This window comes from Oncorhynchus nerka, linkage group LG11, assembly GCF_034236695.1.
Source record: "Oncorhynchus nerka isolate Pitt River linkage group LG11, Oner_Uvic_2.0, whole genome shotgun sequence".
In the NCBI taxonomy this organism is placed as follows: Eukaryota; Metazoa; Chordata; class Actinopteri; order Salmoniformes; family Salmonidae; genus Oncorhynchus; species Oncorhynchus nerka.
The window spans coordinates 50,265,479-50,284,854 of NC_088406.1; the positions used below are offsets into that span (position 1 = coordinate 50,265,479).

The following is a 19,376-nucleotide window of genomic DNA, read 5'->3' on the forward strand; positions in this document are numbered from 1 at the left end:
AAAGAGCAACTGCAATAACTCATGGAGAAAGGGTGCCAAAAAATGAGCTAAGAGCAAATCCACTACTGCTTCGACGGGAATCGTTTTTTCCATGAGTGGTAACCAGGGACGTCGTTCCTGCCATATTGTGATCTCACGCAAGCTTCCTGTGATTATTTCCCGAAACGGCAAAGCAAGGGTACAATGTTACAGACAGCGGCATTGAAATGAAACTAAACGTCTCAGTATATTACCACTATTTGAGTTCATTTGTCAGTATCATATCAGTATTTTACACTGTAAGTAAGAGCTATTGAACTGGCGGTGTCTCCATGTTGTGCTTAGCTCAGCCACCTCTGCACACAGAGAGCGAATTCGATGTACGTGCGTTGTGGGTTTGTATGCTCTGTCTTATTCTTAACGATTTGGGGAATGTTAGGCTATGTAACGGGGAGAACACGAATCACATTTGAAGACCGATGAGTTCTGCATATGAAGCTTTTAGAGGGGTCATGGCGTGGCCTTTATGAAATGATGTACATTACATTATTCTGTGGTTATTTATCATGCTAAAAAAATCATTTATTGAGAATTGTCGTGGTTGCATTGGTTCCATGGTTGCATAGAAGCCATGCAGCGTTGGTGTAGTCTACTGACAGCGTTAAATGACGGAATAAAAAGTATTTTGCCTTATGCAGACAATTCTAGGCACGGTTATTGCTGTAGCAATACTTGATAGCCTACGTTACCTATTCTAGAAGGGAGCATAGGCCTATACTTAAATGGAGCATCAATTTGAAGCATCTCAGTAGCTCATTTGGCTGTAATTGATAGTCAAGAATACAATCTAGGTCAAAGTATTGGCTGAAGAGAACTAGGGCAATCCAGTCCATGTATGGGGGACACACTGCACCCAGTCCCTTGACGTTTGAATATAATGTAATAAACTAGACTACAGCCATCTGAAGTGCTTTTTTTTTTTAGGACTTTTAAAATTACGTTTTAAATTCCTGTGGTGTTTTCTGTGTATTTCAGCTATTCCAGCAGCTGGCCATTATTATTCCGGCGCACATAGGCTGTAGCTCTTTACTGATGGGGTCCTGATGTTTATGGACAGGCTTTCTGAATAGAGAGCTCCATCCTATAGCTTTCCCTGAGCCAGACGAGTGCAGCAAGAGGTGCCATGCGGGTGAGTTTCTGCCAGGGCCTTCTGACTGGAGCCATTGTTCTGAACCTGCTCATCCTCTACTATGTGTCCCGAGCCCAGCAGCAGATGATGGAGAAACGCCGGGACCCAGGAAGGGGCTCCAGGAAGGCTGCTTTACCTGCATCTGGGCTGGGGGGCGGCATGGGGGGCCTGGTGGGGGTTGGCGGGGGGATGGTTGGCCCTGGAGGTGTCGGGGGAGAGGGGAACAGCCACGGCCCCCGTGTGACTGTCCTCCTACGGGAGTTTGAGGACTTTGAGAACTACGTCGGTGATGTGGCACGCTCCTTCCTGCACCAGAGACCTGAGCTGCCCTTCTTGGCTGTGTCTGACACCCCGCCCTATCCCCCTCTGTCTCTCCCCGATGGGGCCCGTCTCCTGGTGCTCTCCCCCAGCCCCGAGCAGCCTCCGCAGGCCCACCGGCCAGAGTTCCACGTCCAGACAGAGTTTGTGCTGCTGGTGCCTGACGGGGTGGAGCTGGAGCAGGGCCGGGCTGTGGAGAGGCTGATCCGGGAGCTGGAGGGGGAAGGTGGGGGGCCCGTGAGGCTGGTGGCGGCCCCCGTGTTGGCGCGCTCGGCCGTCCAGTGCCTGCACCTGCGGGTCAGTCTGAGAGAGTGGACGGCCACCTACACCCCAGCGGCGTCTGGGAGCAGTGGTAGCGTGTGTACAGCCCTTCAGGGGGACGCAGTGGTCCTCATCCGCTCCGAGGACCTCTTCAACCTGTCTGTCCCACTGGGGAGGCCCCTGCTGCCCTCGCTCTTCATCCAGACCTCCCTGCATGGCTGGAAGGTCAAGCTCCTGGAGAGCCCCTGCTTCTCCGCCAGCCACCGGCCTCTCTTCAGCTCAGCCCACAACCAGTGGAAGGCAGACAGCCATCTGAAGGAGGCCACTAGCCGGCTGATGAGGAACTTTGGGCTGAAGCGTCTCCTACTGGCTGATGGGAAGGAGCAGTGGCACGGCTGTGGGAAGGAGACGGAGCGTTGCTTCAGTACGGTCCGGGACGACACCCCTGAGTACCTGTACCTGGATCGCTGGACCCCTCCATGCTGCCTGCGCGCCCTACGCGAGACCACCAAGTATGTGATCAACATCCTGGAGAGCTCCGGGGTGCGCTACTGGCTGGAAGGAGGCTCCCTGCTGGGGGCGGCCCGCCACCAGGACATCATCCCCTGGGACTATGATGTGGACCTGGGCATCTACCTGGAGGACGTGCCCAACTGTGACTACCTGAAGAACCTGGATTCTGGTTCTCTGGTGGATGCTAACGGCTATGTGTGGGAGCGGGCAGTGGAGGGGGACTTCTACAGGGTGCAATACAGCGAGGCTAACCACCTTCACGTGGACCTGTGGCCCTTCTACCCGCGGAACGGCGTCATGACCAAAGACACGTGGATGGAGCACAAGCAGGATGTGGAGTTCCCCGAGCACTTCCTGCAGCCGCTGGTGCCGATGCCGTTCGCCGGCGTCACCGCCTACGGCCCGAACAACCACCGCGCCTTCCTGGAGCTCAAGTTTGGGGAGGGGGTCATCGAGAACCCCCAGTACCCCAATCCTGCCAAGAAGAGGCTGGACAGGAGCCGGCTGTGAGGGAGGGGTGTGGCTGGGACCTTTGGGGTTTTTCATGTGGCCCCGCCAAAAGGACAAAACGATTCTAGCCACAACCCGAAACATATTGGTAGCAATCTGTGATTGGGTCACAAGTGGGTATCCATTGGGAATAACTGTCCTCAAGGTTGCCAAAATGCACGGATCAATGATAAGTCCCTGGAGGGAAGTGGTTAAGAGAGAACCGACGCTGCTGCTCTTAACCCGGGCCAGCCACACTGATGCCACGAACACGTGTGTTTGTTTGATTTACTGCCTGCCTTTGTCATCTGTCTCTTTAACACAAGATCCTCACCGTGGGGGAAGCAACGGGCTGCACGTTACTTCAGGAGGCGTGACTGACTGACCTCTGTCAGAACCGTGTCCGTCACTGCGACTGAGACTGTGGAACAGGGCCTGCATTCATAAAGCGTCTGGTCGAGTAGGAGTGCCGATCTAGGACCAGGTCCCCGGCGTCCCATGTCATCTCATTCTGTGTGAGCTAAAAGGCAAAACCGATCCTAGATCAGCACTTTATGGAACACAAGGGGACTGCTGCTGACCTACATGACAGGTCGACTGAAGACTCCTTGCAGAGGTCCATTATTCTGTATAAGCTGTGAATTAAGTATAGAGACAGAGTATTTATACATTCAAAACGGTATTCTGTTGCACATCATTTTCCGGTACATAAATGACCAGATATTTAGTAAGAAATTCTATGGTAAAATGGTAATTACACAGTAATTCTATATTTATTTTAAATAAAAAAAAATGGGGGCGCACCATTGGGTACAAGGTGGTTATGAATTGTTTTGAAATCTTTGATGTAGTACCATAAAGTATTAGTTGTCATTACCACATAGTTTTCTGGTAGTTATCAGGTGATCATTAAAGTGCTACCAGATATCCAACGGCATATACACCACAATATCAGCTGCTGTTAAGCAATATCTGACACAATCAGTGTTGATGGCTGTGTTATTATTGATATTAAGAATATACATGTGTTGGTCAATTCTGTCCTAAAGCTAAAGATGTACTCCATGAAATAGATGTGTGGATTTGTTGCACTGATTCACTTTCTTATTTTCAATTTGTTTACTTCATGTTCAGGGTACGATATGTATGACTTTTGACCTTTTGAACTGTCAACTGATGCCACTGGGTAGGCTTTGGCATGTCCCATCAGCATGATGATTTTGGCTGTCCATTTCCCAGTCGTCAAATGAGGAGCTTTCTCTTAAACTCTGACTTGGATATTCATGTCATGATTAAAGCTCCATCAGTCCATTCAGGTGCATTCAAATCCCAGGTATGAATTATCAAAAAACGGAACTATCCAATATACTAAATTAAATGTGTGTGTCATCTGTTGAGTGTTGCTGTTTCATTAGTGTCCTGCCTTGACTGGAATGTATAAAGTCATCTGAATTGTGAGTGAAAGACTGATATCTGATAGGTGCCACTTGTTTGCGCTTGACCTATCGTTTTACAAAAATGCACAAAAGAACTCTTGCTGTCAATGTGTGTCGCTCCATTTCATGTACTGAAGAAAAAATAATAATTATAACACTACTGTTGTTTGTGTTTCGTCATTTGAGGTTTGTGTTGTATACATTCCAGTGTTTCGGGAATAATTTAAGAAATGCATTTACCAGGAGGGCTGAATGCTGTCTTCGGGTTTGACAAAAATAGAAGGATTTAGTATGCAACTCCCCTGTTTCACCAGCAGGTGGCAGACGAGCATTAACATTTGCACCGCTTCCTCGGCCACTTCTAACCACCTCTGAATGAGAGACGGCATGTCGTGGACATTGAATGGGTAACTTGTGAATATTGCCGTGGGAAAGTCACTAGCTGCAAAATCCCCCAGACAAAATACATCCAACTAAATTACATTTCTGAATCCTACATTGATTAGCTAAATCCAAGTACAAGAACACCAGAAGACATTTCAGTGAACTGAAAATACTTCCATCTGTTCTTTCCCCTCTGCATGTAAAGTTGAACCACTGGCTGAATTCAATTGAGAGGGGTGTACCACATTGCTAACAGAACAACAATGAACAGGTCTAATAGGAGACCTAGGAATGTCAATACAGAAAGATTTACCCTAAATGTCCCCAGTTGTAAAACCTAATGCCAGCTATTCTTCAACCAACGGGGCCATATAGCACTGAACATCATTATAGGATATGAAACCTCTCAACACCTGTTAGTGTGGGATCAATAAATTGGGAACTTTCCCAGTCTGTGTGTGTGTGTGTGTACACAACCCAGGTAGGTGATGTAATATTGTAATGTTGGTGACTGCATTGTGTGCGTGTTGGGAAAGGTCTATATTTAATTTTTTTATTTCACCTTTATTTAACTAGGTAGGCAAGTTGAGAACAAGTTCTCAATTACAACTGTGACCTGGCCAAGATAAAGCAAAGCAGTTCGACACATATAACACAGAGTTACACATGGAGTAAAACAAACACAGTCAATAATACAGTAGAAAAATAAGTATATATACAATGTGAGCAAATGAGGTGAGATAAGGGCAATAAATAGGCCATGGTGGCGAAGTAAATACAATATAAGCAATTAAAACACTGGAATGGTAGATTTGACAGTAGATGAGGTTGCAAAGTAGAAATACTGGGGTGCAAAGGAGCTAAATAAATAAATACGGTAGGGGAAGAGGTAGTTGTTTGGGCTATTTATAGATGGGCTATGTACAGGTGCAGTGATCTATGAGCTGCTTTGACAGCTGGTGCTTAAAGCTAGGGAGGGAGATAAGTGTTTCCAGTTTCAGAGATCTTTGTAGTTCGTTCCAGTCAATGGCAGCAGAGAACTGGAAGGAGAGGCGGCCAAAGGAGGAATTGGCTTTGGGGGTGCCAAGTGAGATATACCTGCTGGAACGCGTGCTACGGATGGGTGCTGCTATGGTGACCAGCGAGCAGAGAAGGCGATAGCCAGGGGCATGTCTGAAGTTCCATTAGAATGAATAGAAGTACATGTCTCTCCGTCAACACCTCATGGAAGCAGGACATAGCACCAGGTAGTCTGTGTAATAGGTTCCTTTATGGGCATCGCCGTTAACTACAACCTGACAAACTTGTCTTGTCCGGAGAGCCTATTCACAATGTGTCATAGTGGATACACTGAGTGTACAAAATGCCCAAGACTGACCAGGTGAAAGCTATGATCACTTATTGATATAACTTAAATCCATTTCAAATCAATGTAGGTGAAGGGGAGGAGACAGGTTAAAGAAGGATTTTTAAGCTTTGAGACAACGGAGACATGGATGTGTGTGTGTGTGCCATTCAGAGGGTGAAGTGCCTTTGAACAGGGTGTGATAGTAGGTGCCAGACACACCGGTTTGAGTTCGAGACACAAGCCAACTTGACACAACTGTGTGAAGCGTCGGAGTCAACATGGGCCAGCATCCCTTGAAAAATGCTTTCGACACGTTGTAGTCCACGCCCCGACGAACTGAGGCTGTTCTGAGGGCAAAAAGGGGTTGCAACTCAATATTAGGAAGGTGTTACCCGTACACTGTCTATACATCAACCTTTGTAATATTTATGTACACAGCCATTACCATTAGGTCCTCTGTGGCGCCGTTGGTATAACATGGCATTTGCAACGCCAGGATAATGGGTTTGATTCCCGGGGGCGCAAAAAGAATACGGGCAGGGCTGAAAGTCGCTTTGGATAAAAGCGCCTGCTAAATGGCATAGATTATCGTATTATTATTTAGAAATATGAAATAAAGAGGCAAAGTCAACAAGTGAATATTAATTAAAAAAGTATTTTATTTCTAGAAATAACGGAGTCATTTCAGAGCAAAACCGTGGTTCTCTACAGCTCTAGTAACTATGTCATCGTGTGGCCATGGTGACTGACTACACATCCACCATCACCACAAATACATACATCTGTACACACACACACCAAAGACCCTGTGGAATGTTTTTTTTTTAAAGCATTGCACAAAACATAAAGACAGACAGCAGGGGGGGGACAAGCTGCAGAATCAGAGGTGGCACCACAGGTTCAAAAGTAGCATAGCAAAATAATTCATAGGCGTCTTTTCTGGTGCCTGAACCGGGTCATGGTCTGGGCCCTATTCATAGGCTATTGCAGGGTCCAACATTATTTTTTTACCTTTATTTAACTAGACAAGTCAGTTAATTTAAGAACCAATTCTTATTTACAATGACGGCCTATTAGCTTTTATCTCACTGGCCCGAATAGGCCTGGGGCCTTAAAGAATCGATGCACTGGGGTCATGCAGAGCCCATATGTTGGCACGCTTTCTCTCTCTTTCTCTCAGCTATTAAATATATTTAAAAAATCTGTTTAATATAATTTCGCAACACAAGCCATTACTTTATTCTTTAGAACTGCATTGTATTAATTGCATTCCCTTATTTTCTTTAAAAGTATGTAATTGAGAATATTTGTTTTACATCTCAAAATAGGACGCTGTCCCTTTAAGACAATTACGTTCCAAAAGAGATTTTATAAACTGGTTGGTTCGAGCCCTGAATGGTGATTGGCTGACAGCCGTGGTATATCAGACCATATACCACGGTCATGACAAAACATTTATTTCTACTGCTCTAATTACGTTGGTAACCAGTTTATAATAGCAATAAGGCACCTCTGGGGTTTTTGCTCAGGAAAACAGTTTACAGAGCAGGTGTGTTGAACTGGAACACAAGTAACTGGCACATAGGTGCTGCTGCTTTGAAAGTGGTGAAACTGCATTGAAAGTGGTAAAACTGCATTGCAGTGCTAGAGGTGTCACTACAGACCTGGGTTTGATCCCGGGCTGTATCACAACCGGCCGTGATCGGGAGTCCCATAGGGACTGACTTGTCTAGTTAAATAAAAATGCTGTCTCGCCAAAAGGTTTTCAAGCGGCTGTGCAGAATGATAAACATTGAGTATAAAAAGCTATTACCAACAAATTATTAAAGCATCAAATATAACTAGCAAAAATAAACTTTCAAATAACGTTAATAAGTCTACAAATAAAACGTTTTTTTAAAAAAGTGTTCATGATTTGGGTAAGGTACATTCTTCACTTGATGAAGGGAAGCCAGCTTGGAGACAATTTAAAACAGTAGAACTGATCCAAAAAGAGGCTGACGAGTATGTTCCTACTCAGCCACTGGCCTCGTCTGCTTTGAAGTATATCTGATTCAAGAAATACATTTCAAAAAAGAAAAAAAAGCAATGAAATAAACACAAATTGATAAACGGCCTAGTCAATAACCCCTTGCTTTAAATGATACACCTGTCATAGAGACAAATAGAATTTCATAATTTATTCCTCTAAATGAAATGGCCTCAGACTTGCTCACTGTAACTCCCCCCACTTATCTTCCCACTCGTCTGCCAAAAGTCCTATTCCCCAATAAACATAGGACATGCAACATTAGGTTACTGCGACTCTTAGCCTAGTGAAGGAACAGGAAGGGCAACACCCATAGAATTAAGAATTCGAACACTAGAATGGACATTAACCTTCTTATCAAGGTCCAAATGTCAGCCATGTTGGTCAGGGAGGTGGTCAACCATGGTTTGCCAGTGCTGTGATAATATAGTGTAAAACAAAAATGGATCTGCACTCCATGTGTCTACTAGCTAGCTAGCCAGACAGTTTGAGGAATGATCCTATACATTTTTTTAAATTAACTGCTAAAATGCCAACATTCCTATTCAAAGAATGCAGTCGATCCACAGCCATACACTAGCTCAAATATAGCACAATTCATAATGTATCACATGCCTTACACCCCCCCCGCTTAAGTAAAAGCAGGAAATGCATCACCTATGCCTCTACTGCCGTTCATTCCCATGACTGTTTTTGGATTTCGCCCTGACCAAGATGGCTGCCATTTTGTCCCATTCTGAAACTTTGAGATATGACATTTCCCCTCTTAGTAATTTAATAGGATCTCTATTGCAACACCTCTCACACATTCTTTTAACATTGTAAAACCACTGTGAGAACATGAAGCCTTCATTTGGACTGTGCAAACCCTATTGTGCTTGGCCCCAGACTGACTGAAATGTTTGGGATAAAAACAGCTACAGATTAGAAGCATTGAGCAGAGCCACAGTTCTTGTGCGAGAAAAGTCCTTTCTCCCAGCAGTGGAACATCATTTAGGATTCAACTTAATTTGGTACATCATACAGTAGAGGATCTTGTGTGATAACTTTGGAATTTTCATCTACTCTCAGAGTACAGTGAGAATTAGTGCAGGCTACTTCATACACAGAGAAACAAACTGTACATGCGGCTGTGATATAGAAAACATGGAGATATTTGCCTTTTCAAGACTGGTTACTGTTATAAATATTTAAAAAGGGAGTGGAAGTCAGGGCCAGCTCTTCTGAACCAAAGCAGCATTCAAAGGACTCTAGAGTCCTTAATCAAAAACACTGTCACGTTCAAATCTGAACAGCCTCTGTTCACGCTCTGCTTTGCCCCCCCACTCCACCAACCCCCCCTACCTGGATCTCTCAGTCTCGCTTAGAAAGAGAGAAGACACATGGAAAGGAATGGTCTTTAAATGGAAGTCTAAAAAGGCCCTCTCCCCTCCTTTCTGGCATGATTGAGGGGTCAAACGGAGGGTCATCGATGACACGTCAGCGAACCATCTACATGACCGACTCTTTCTCAGAGCCGCGAGCCGCCGCCGTCTCGTCGCCCGCGCCCCTGCTGCTCTCCTTCTCCTCGATGAGGGGCGAGTGCTCCGGCAAGGCAGGCGTGCCACCCTCCAGCTTTACCTCGCTTAGCTCCGGCCCCTCCCTGGGCTTGTCAGAGCGGTCCACGTACCACTGCAGCAGCCCGGCTCCATAGGCGTCGCCCTCCACGTTCAGAATGGTGCAGGTACGGTCCCTGAAACAATGGTCCGAAACAAGTGGTCACCATATGCATTCATTTGTCATGTCAATGCTGTGTCAAGTGTATGAAGCAGACAAACGGTCGCAGGGTGTTATGACATGTCTACGACAGCATTATAGAGTGCTTGTGGTGGAGGAGCTGTTCCGGAGTCAACACGAGGTACTCACACGAGCCAGTCGACGGCGAGGATGAGGGAGATGTCGCTGGTGGGCAGTCCCACTGCCTCCAGGATGATGGCCAGCGTCAGCACGCCCCCCGCGGGGATCCCTGCTGCTCCCACACTGGACGCCGTGGCTGTCACTCTGACAGTGGGGGCGGGACGTGCAGAGAATTAGCCACTCAAAGAGCACAGCGTTTCCTAATACTCAGCCCGGCGAGTTTGACCCAAGCTTTATTCAAGTCGGTTTTGCATGCGTGTAGAACAGCTACTACTACTTGAATTGGCTCCGCTTTACCCAACACAATCAAACGGAACCGAATCAAACGGACTAGAGAGAGCGGGACTCACAGGATGGTGAAGACTTGGATGAAGTTGAGCGGGATGTTGTTGAGCTGAGCGATGAAGACGGCCGCCACACACTGGAAGAGCGCTGCACCGTCCATGTTCACCGTGGCCCCGATGGGCAGAATGAAACGACTGATGTGCTTCGACACACCGTTGTTCTCCTCCACACACTTCATCATCAGGGGCAGGGTGGCAGAGCTAAGAGAGAGAGAGAGCACGTGTGTGTGTAAGAGGGCTAATTTCTCTTCTGACGTATTCACCAATGTTTCTCTTCCCAGTAACACTTTTGGTAACATGTTGTTACGTGTCACTTGAATAATTGTATTTTAACTGCATAGTAATGGAGTTGAGCATTCTTGGTACGGTACAGAGCAACCTTGGTATAAGAGTAATTAAGGATTTTACCATCCTCTCGTAGTACGGTGATCTAGTGACTACAACCGTACCTGGAGCTGGTGCCAAAGCCGGTGGCCAGAGCGGTGAAGATGCCCCACAGGAAGGTGTAGGGGTTCTTGCGGGTGATGATAAAGTAGATGCCCGGCAGGACCAGAAGGCCGTGGATGGCGTGGCCGACGATACAGCAGGCGATGTACTTGCCCAGGCTGGCAAACAGCGTTCCCACGTCCTCCATCTCCACGATCTTCCCTGCTACCAAGAACATGATTCCAAGGGGGGCATACCTGGAGAGAGAGAGAGGAGAGAGGAGGGAGAGGTGGGTTACCGCTATGAATTTGTAAGGACGCAATCCAAAGTACAAATACAATTTTAAAAAAGAACAAATATGCATCAATATTACCACATATGAAGCAAGTACAAATACAACAATTAGTGACTTAAGGTCCATGAAAAACACTATTTAAACACCATATTATTAGTACAAATCACGAGTTGACGTGTGGAAGAGAACAAACGTGGGGTGGCAAAACGCACACACACACATCATCCGCGTATCCTCTCTCACACCCAGATCTAGTCCCTGCAGTGCTGCTGGGCAAACGGCTTCCCTTACCACATGATCCAGGACACCAGCACCATGGTGGCCTCGTTGAAGGAGTTGAAGAACTTGATGAGGATCTCTCCCTCCTCTCCCAGCTTCCTCAGGGCCACACCAAACACTATGGCAAACACCACCAGTCCTAGGATGTTCATACCGTCCTGGTCTGTGCCAAAGGGAACCTAGACACACACACACACATTAGCCACTCAACACAACGCGGTAACTCAGGTCGGCGTGAGTGATGCCATTTTAGACGCGTTCAAACTGTCAACAGCCATAGATATTAGAAAGTCAAACGTGACATCCCTTTTAGATTCAAGTCAACGTACCTTCTCCACTGTGATGCTGGGCGAGCCATTCGAGACATTCTTGGTCACAAACTTGTAACTGGTAGCGTACTGCAGACAGAGAGGGACATATTTCATTAGCACACCGATGCGACACGTGTTCTGTTTAACTAACTAATTATGTGGATTTTTTTTTTAAAGCCTTAAATTGCCTTGACATGCTTCGCACGTCAGCAATCGCGTTTATCGCGTTTTCAAGATATTTTGACTTTCAAAACGGCCAATTGTAACTTGCCACATCATCATGATGACGCGTTTTGCCTCACGGGGCAAATTACAATTCGCTTTTTGAAAGCCCTGCATCTTGAAAACGTGATTGCGGACATGCAAACAAAATTGGGATCGTATCAACAGCGGACTAATGAGGAAAATAAAAATGTCACAAAAGAGTTTGAGTGGATTATTCCTTTACGTCTGGGTTTCTCTCCTTCTATTGTATGTGCAGTGCAAGAGGACACTCACAGACTGAAAGGCAGCAGACACCAAGTTGGAGGGGAAGATGTTTCTGGAAGAGAGAACAAGAGACACATTCAGTACACTACAAAGGCACCAGCTATGCTGACAGTGACCCTAATGATTATCAGAAACCACAGCTAGAAACCAGAATATGGGGGGGGGATTACAGGAAGGGAAACATTAAGTCACTTCACCTCTGAGGGACTCTGCTAGTGCAGGTGTGTGACAGTCAGGGCTGAAATGTATTGGCTTGACTTTCTGGTGTGTAACGGTACACGGCGAGCCGTGTACCCGTTGACGTTCGACAAGAGGTTCTACAAGAGGTAAAAAGTCGCCAGGAGACATTCATCTACAGTCCGTTTGGAGTTTCCCCCCTTAAATGGCTCAAAAGAGAATCCTTAATTGAAACCGTAACTAAGCTTTCTACGTGCCTCTCAAAAACATACACAGCTATGGATGCAAGAACTGACCATTCACATAGCTTTAACCATTCTTTGATGCTATTCAGTGTATATTTACAAACATTGGCGTAAAATGCACTTATATTTTGAGTTCTGGTGAGTTGAACTAAGCTTAAATAGGCATTTCTGAATTCAACTCTTCAAAAATCAATGGGTATTTATCTCCATCATTAACTTATCATTCCAAAAATGGAATTTGGGGAAAGGTAAACTGATTCGAGCTAAAGTTAACAAGCCACGGGATACAACACCTAACTGAACTCCTTGTTCTAACTTCTAAGCCATCTTTCCATGATCCCTTTATGCTAACTCGGCGCCTATACCCCCGGGCACCGACGCCTCACGAGGGAACCAACCACGAGTTCTGTCATGTGGGAAAAGTGGGGGGAAAAATGTCAGTGTTTTAATCCTCCGACCTGCCCCCAAAAACTGCTGCTGCTGGGATTTCATGCCCAAACCCAGACCTCACAGAGAGAGGTGGGCAGATTACTGCTCTACGATACAGCACAGACACACCCCAGTGGAGTTACTGTACCAACCCTTAATAAAGCCACATACAGGCCAACTCTCAGAGCACTAAGTCACACCCTAACAACTTCACTCCCAGTCAACATCCATATAGATTTAAAGTAATAAGGGATGAACTTGTTTCGTGTTTTTATCCTGCAGCTCTTTCTGACCTGAACACGGGCGAGACAGGAAACAATGCATTGTGGGATTAAACGGCCGCAACCATGTGACCGAGGGTAGGATGAGTTACGGTAGAAGTGGCCCTTAAACCATGGCCCTTAAACCACACTTCTAGGAAGCTGACCGCTATCAGTCTAACAAACCCTGTCAATTCAAAACACTCCACTTCCATGGCTGTCGCAGGACTTGGTATATATATATATATTTTTTTTTTTTTAAAGGGAACGAAAATGACTTGCCTAGCTAAATAAAGGTTAAATAAATAAAAACATCTTGCTCTGGCTGGGAGTGAAGGTCCCACAGAAACAGGAAGCGGTGACGTTAACGTGGGTGTCAAGTTTCAACAGACAACCGTCTGCCTGCCCAAAACTCGCTGGACGATGGCCACATCTCTGATTAGATTTAATACCCGGCTGACCCCCCCCCAACCCACCTTATTTTTACTTCCTGGTAGGCCGTGTCATGACAACCAAATGTCACTGTGGGCCGTGTCATGACAACCCAATGCCACCACGGTCATTAAAGCCAAATTAACGTGGCTAGACGCTGGGACATCGGGTGGTGGTTGGAATAGACCGAGGGAAAAAGAGAACGCAAACAGGGCTGCAGGCGAAGGACTGATACACCCTCAAACGAAACACACAAACGCTCCCGGGTGGCAGCCGGATCTAGGCCCAAACACCCAAGGAAAAGTAGACACTACTTTGAACGTGCAACGGAGCACATATTAAACCGTAACCCATCTGGGCCAGGGTCCAGTTTTGGCATGCGGTGTGTGTGCGTGCGTCCAGCCGTGCGTACGCCTCAGTTTGTCATGTTACTGTAAAAATGTGCAGTTGACATTTTGCCATCAATGCGGTATACACGCTTAGTGTAATTGCGGGTTGGTACTGTATTCACATTACCGTGGTGTTTGAGTAAAGAGCGAAGGGGCTGGTAAAACAGCATAAATACACACAACACAGCCTGCCTGATCTTCTGGGGACATGTGAAGAGTGGTGCTGGGTGTGTTGTGTTTACAGTGCAAGAGGCGTCACTGCAGTCCCTGGTTCGAATCCAGGCTGCATCACATCCGGCCGTGATTAGGAGTCCCATAGCGTGGTGCACAATCGGCCCAGTGTTGTCCGGGTTTGGCCGGGGTAGGCTGTCATTGTAAATAAGAATTGTATATATAAGTATATAAAAAAGGTATATAATAAACGCCTTCTCTGTCTTGGACACTTCTGAAATACTGCTCAGGTATGTGAACCAAATACCAAATACTGTAGAGGCATGTTACAGGAAGGGAGGGGGGGGGGGGATTGACGCAACAACTCTACCGCCACCTTTCTTTGTTCCTGCAAACCAATTATTTTGTCCCGAGGCTTTTTTTTATTTTAAATGACTTGCCTCCCCATTCAAATCCAGTAAAATAGTAGCGCCGCCCTTCTCTTAACGCCGTCTACATATAACAGCTACCCTCCATTGTCCTGTATGTTTGTCTGTGTGTTTACGTCTCGGGGTTAAACTAACAAGTCGAGAACGGGACAGACAAGGACTTGCAGGTAGGTCAGTAAGAGCAAAGGGCATATCCTTTCAACTGAAGTCCAACACTACCAGTCACTCCATGTGAATGAGTTACTGGGCATATCAATCCTTGATCAGTAAACAAACTGGTTTAAGCCGGTCGTAGTTCATTTGTAACTACGAGGTACAACACTGCCTGCATACCTGTGAACGACACATTGGGCTAACAGGCGGGAAAGCAAAAACGGATGAGAGCCAGGTGGATATAAGCAGCGGAGGCTGCTGAGGGGAGGACTGCTCATAACAATGGCTGGAACAGATCCAAGGGCATCCTATTCCACTGATTCCTCTCCGGCCATTACCACCAGCCCGTCCTCGCAATTAAGGTGCCCGGCAACCCTCTTGTGAGATAAGCAGCAAAGTATACCAGGATGTGGAAGGGGAGGGAGGGTTTATCGTACCTGGTCGGGAAATGTGATGCCGTATCCCACTTCAGTTGGTTTATGACCTTTATTTAACCCATTGACCGGTTTAAGCCGGTCGTAGTTCATTTGTAACTACGAGAACCTGCCACAACTGTTTGTGATATTGTGTTCGTATGTATGCGAGAGAACGGAGGAGCGAGAGAGAGAGAGGAGTGTGTGAGCGTGCAAACTTTAAAGGGCTCCTCTATTCCGCTGTAGTGAACTGCTCTTCGGGCCGTCCGCTGCCAAAACGGGACCCCGACAGAGAGCGGTCGCTTTAATGAGCCACATAAGTCACGCAAGCGGCACAATTAACCATCATCCTTTGTGGCCTTTCTGTGTGTCTGTGTGTGTCCTCCCGAGACTGACAACCTTTCTCATTGATTCCCCTGCCGAGAGCCACACGCACCCAAGAAAGACTAATCCGAAATGAAAACATAGAAATGAAGTATTATAAACGAGTGGATTCCTTATGCGTTGGATTTGGAAGGAGAGACCACCCTGTCGCAACTTGTAGATCGTATTATGCAAAGGGCGAGTTACTAAGTCATAACGACAACTATAGGTGAAGGATTCTAAACTAAAGCATATGCATTACCCAACTCCACCCCACCCGTGTAATCTGAGTTAGATAACAGTTTGAAGTATATTTACGACATTTTTCTGGACTGGGACCTGGGGGGTCTGGAATGGGACCTAGGGGGTCTGGACTGGGACCTAGGGGGTCTGGACTAGCTGAAGGCTGAGACAGACTTTGGAAAGTAGCCTCTGACTTTCACCACCCACAATGAATTTGGAGGTTTAGAGGTCACCCATAATGCTGACCGGGAGGAACAGAGCAGCTGATTGACAACAACAACAAAAAGATTGTGAACTTCATAAATGATTTAAAGGTTGAGTATGGGGTGGTGCTTTTGGCTGCCTTCCCTCTGCCAGATAGAGCAAAATAGTACATCTGCCTTGCTAGCGAATTGTTTTACAAGAAGTAAGCCGCTGGCAGAAACTGGCATCAATCCATACTAGACTACATCTCAAGGAGTCTCGAGACTCGCTGCATGGCGTCAATTTAGAGACGCTACATGTGCTTCTCTTTATAAACCCAAAGAAACAGACATAGGCCTCGTTTAGGTTGTGTGAAGAATGGGCCTCCAAATGAATGGAAATAACCTGAGCGAGGCTCTTTTTTAATGGTGAAAAGCCGAGAGGGCACACCATAAACAATGACTTCTCTTGTAGATTGGGTGTGGTCTAGTCAGGTTTCTAATCCTACCGGAAAACACAGGGTCCTTTAGTTCAGTTCGAGCCCTGGAGAATAGGCCATTCTTTATTATCCAATTGAGGCACAACATGTGATAGGCTAAATGATTGGCAAGATGTTTAGGTTCGAAAACCCCTAACTAGTAGGCCTAATCTAGCAATTCCTGCCTGTGGTCGCAGGAATTTTGTGACATGTGCACAAAGGACCCTTTGACAGTTGAGTACTTCCTGTTAACAGTCACTGTAGGGGGTATCTGTGTAACACAACCTGATGCTATGGAACAGCAGTGTATGGAGATGGTTTACAACACCCAAGGTCCAGCAAATAGTTTGTTTTATGACATCAGTTCTGTTGCAGTAAGGGCTCACGGCAGACTGACACTTTTGTGCCACATTCCTAGTAGATTTTGAGTACTGTACGCGCCAACATGAGGCTTTGGTGACAAACTGTTCACCACTTCCTTCCTAAATCCAACAGCGAGGTTGGCGAGGTTACATTGAGAGCGAGTGCGTAGAAGTAGGCTCAATGTCCGTAGGAATGTATGGTATATTAAATTAGTAAAAAGGGATGGTTTGTTTCTGAATCAAGGCTCAGTTTGGCATAGCCGTGGTCATCCTTTAGATAAATAGAAGTACAAAAGGGAGTGGCTCGACACACGCGCACACATTCCCCCACTAACACCTTTTGCTCTCCATCTAGAAGAGATCACCCTCTCCCGGGCCAGTCAAAACGACTTGACTCATACGCTTGAGAGGCTTTTAGGGCATCAAAGCAGTAGAAGCACAGAGAACAATGAGACAAGATAGGTCACAGGGTGTATAAATATGAAGCATCCCCTTAGCGTTTCCGCTCACTACCAAACAGTTTTAGATATTGCTGCACTGTCGGGGAACTAGAAGCAAGAGCATTTCGGCACACTCGCAATAACATCTGCTAAACACGTGTATGTGACCAACACAAGTTTTATTTGAAAGAACGGAATGTTCAAGAAATCGTTCCTCGTCCCGTGTCTAAAAAAAACACATGGCTGGATCGAAATCGCTGGATCGAAATGTACTGCCCATTTTTGGAAATACAAGGGTCTATTCCTAGAAAGAAAGGGGCCAGCCCAAAAACCTACTCAGAACTACCGCCCCACACACGCTACGACGATCATTACAAGGTTTCCCATGCAGTGTATTTGTCCTAAGCACATGCATGTGTTACATAATATCAGGTATGTAGGATAAACAGGTTGTAATTATTTTCTGATGATAAGAGGGTTGGAATGACAAGAGGGGACAGGTCAAGACATCCATCTGTCCTTGGACGCTGAATAAACTTCCGAGGATTTAACCGGCTGCACCATGAGCTGATGCAACTACCCCCCTACGTTACAGCAAGAGGAATTCATTGGCTGGCTAGTGTAGTTAGCAACTACTAAAGCTCGTTAGCACACCGATACCTTCTCAACCGTCTCGCTATGATGGCACCGTGTGTGGACTTGACCGAGGTATGCGAGATTATTTTCTGGGCACACGGCGAAGGGAACCCCGGCCGGTTGGGGGATACTGTGCCTTTAATTCAACTGGATGGCGCGGATATCACCAACAATCCCATAAAGCAGGGCTGAGAGTACCCCCCCTTCAAAGTTTCAAGAGACTTTATTTGTACTGAACCAGCAAGAGAGCACTGACTGTAAAAGTGTTAAATACGATACAAGCGCAGCCAGACTACTTTGCTCGGTTTTCTAATTCATATATGGGAATGTATGCCTAATTTGGGGGAACAAAGCAACATACATCAAAAGGAGACCCGGTCAAATTCAAACAGTGGGTTCGTTAGCTTGCTGTTGGCTAATGGGTCTGCCACGTGTGAGCACTTTGTCATGGTGACAAAAAAAAGATGGGGACAAAACAAGGCAGTGAACTACCCCCAAATGGTTAGATGCCACATCAGCCCGTCTGCCCTTTCTGCTCAGCCTAAATCACCACCCCTGCCATGATCTCACCTGATCAGGTCCAAGAAGGAGTCCACCACTTCTTTGGCCTGGGGCAGCTCGCCGTCATCCGACAAAATTGGCTTGGAGCCGGTGTTTGATCCGGGGGAGATGATGAACGCCATGATCACCCCGATGGCTGATGCAATTAAAGTGGTGACCAAAAAGAAAATCATCGCCCAGCCGCCCAGCTTGCCCAGAGCTTTGGGGTCGATGCTGGCCGCCCCGGACACCAGGCTGCACACCACCAGGGGGATGATGATCATTTTCAACAACCGGATGAGCAGCTCCCCGGGGAAGCCCACGTAGAGGATCTGTGTCCTGCTCAGCTCCATGTGGCGCACACCAAGTCCGATGAACACCCCGATGATCACCCCGGCCACTGTGAGAATCACCAGCAAGTTGGCCATGACTAACCTCTTTATTTTCTCCACGGTTGTCTCGTTGGAACACTTCTTGTGGCGGAGTCCGTTGGCTACCGGCTCATCAAGATGCGCTTCTCCGTTGGATACCTTCCCCTCCATGTTTTCTGCCATTGTGCGCCCTGAGTGTACCTTAAAAAAGGAACGAAATACTTATATGAAGAAAATGTTTGACTATATTGTCTGTTGGCGGTAGTAATGGGCTTGTATTTTAACGAAATGGCCCGGGTTGTCCGTGTGTTGCTGTGCCTCTCAGCGCGTAATTTATAACCCGACCCGCGCTATCTCTCCACGAAATAGACACGTTGGTAAAAGACGTCACACAGGGGCGGGCTCCTGCATGCAGGTGGGTGGCGTCCCCCAACCATTCCTAATCAAAAAGGCATTTACCTAGGCCATCTGTCCTAATACCAAAATAATTGTACAAATCTAATAGAAAAGGAGCAATATAATTTGACATTTTCTAAACCATAACTGCACAATTCAAATATTCCAATGGGACAAATAAGTAAACACATAATGAGCAATTAAATCATGCTTATTTTTATGTTCATGTGTTTAAATTACATGAATGACATTACATTTTAGCAATTAGAAGTACACTAAAA

General features: G+C 46.4%; 2 protein-coding genes across 4 annotated transcripts; one reads left to right on the forward strand and one right to left on the reverse strand.

Moving 5' to 3' along the window:
- The first annotated feature begins 95 nt into the window (after window positions 1-95).
- LOC115137072 (ribitol 5-phosphate transferase FKRP-like) lies at window positions 96-3,542 on the forward strand. Of its 3 annotated transcripts, none has more exons than XM_029673105.2 (2): window positions 96-178; window positions 1,015-3,542. In XM_029673105.2, the coding sequence occupies exon 2, from the start codon at window positions 1,163-1,165 to the stop codon at window positions 2,768-2,770; it is 1,608 nt and encodes a 535-aa protein (XP_029528965.1). In that variant the 5' UTR covers window positions 96-178; window positions 1,015-1,162; the 3' UTR covers window positions 2,771-3,542. The 3 variants fall into 3 exon arrangements, with proteins under 3 accessions (XP_029528965.1, XP_029528964.1, XP_029528962.1); XM_029673104.2 differs by lacking the exon at window positions 96-178 and adding an exon at window positions 190-278; XM_029673102.2 differs by lacking the exon at window positions 96-178 and adding an exon at window positions 270-359.
- A 3,016-nt stretch (window positions 3,543-6,558) lies between these two features.
- On the reverse strand, window positions 6,559-19,067 carry LOC115137071 (neutral amino acid transporter B(0)-like). The gene is made up of 8 exons (XM_029673100.2): window positions 18,359-19,067; window positions 11,996-12,038; window positions 11,516-11,584; window positions 11,199-11,365; window positions 10,636-10,869; window positions 10,193-10,387; window positions 9,852-9,986; window positions 6,559-9,678 (listed from the first exon to the last, which is right to left on the reverse strand). Exons 1-8 carry the CDS (start codon window positions 18,880-18,882, stop codon window positions 9,438-9,440), a joined length of 1,608 nt encoding a protein of 535 aa, XP_029528960.1. The 5' UTR covers window positions 18,883-19,067; the 3' UTR covers window positions 6,559-9,437.
- Window positions 19,068-19,376: the final 309 nt, after the last annotated feature.

Bases quoted from the DNA above. Each gene is read 5' to 3' on its own strand.
- LOC115137072 (XM_029673105.2), top strand. From the start codon at position 1,163: ATGCGGGTGAGTTTCTGCCAGGGCCTTCTGACTGGAGCCATTGTTCTG.
- LOC115137071 (XM_029673100.2), bottom strand. From the start codon at position 18,882: ATGGCAGAAAACATGGAGGGGAAGGTATCCAACGGAGAAGCGCATCTT. The intron at 12,039-18,358 runs GTGAGATCATGG...TCTCTCTTCCAG, and splicing joins TCCTTCTTGGACCTGATCAG to AAACATCTTCCCCTCCAACT. The intron at 9,987-10,192 runs GTGAGTCCCGCT...CCCCACTGTCAG, and splicing joins ATCCAAGTCTTCACCATCCT to AGTGACAGCCACGGCGTCCA.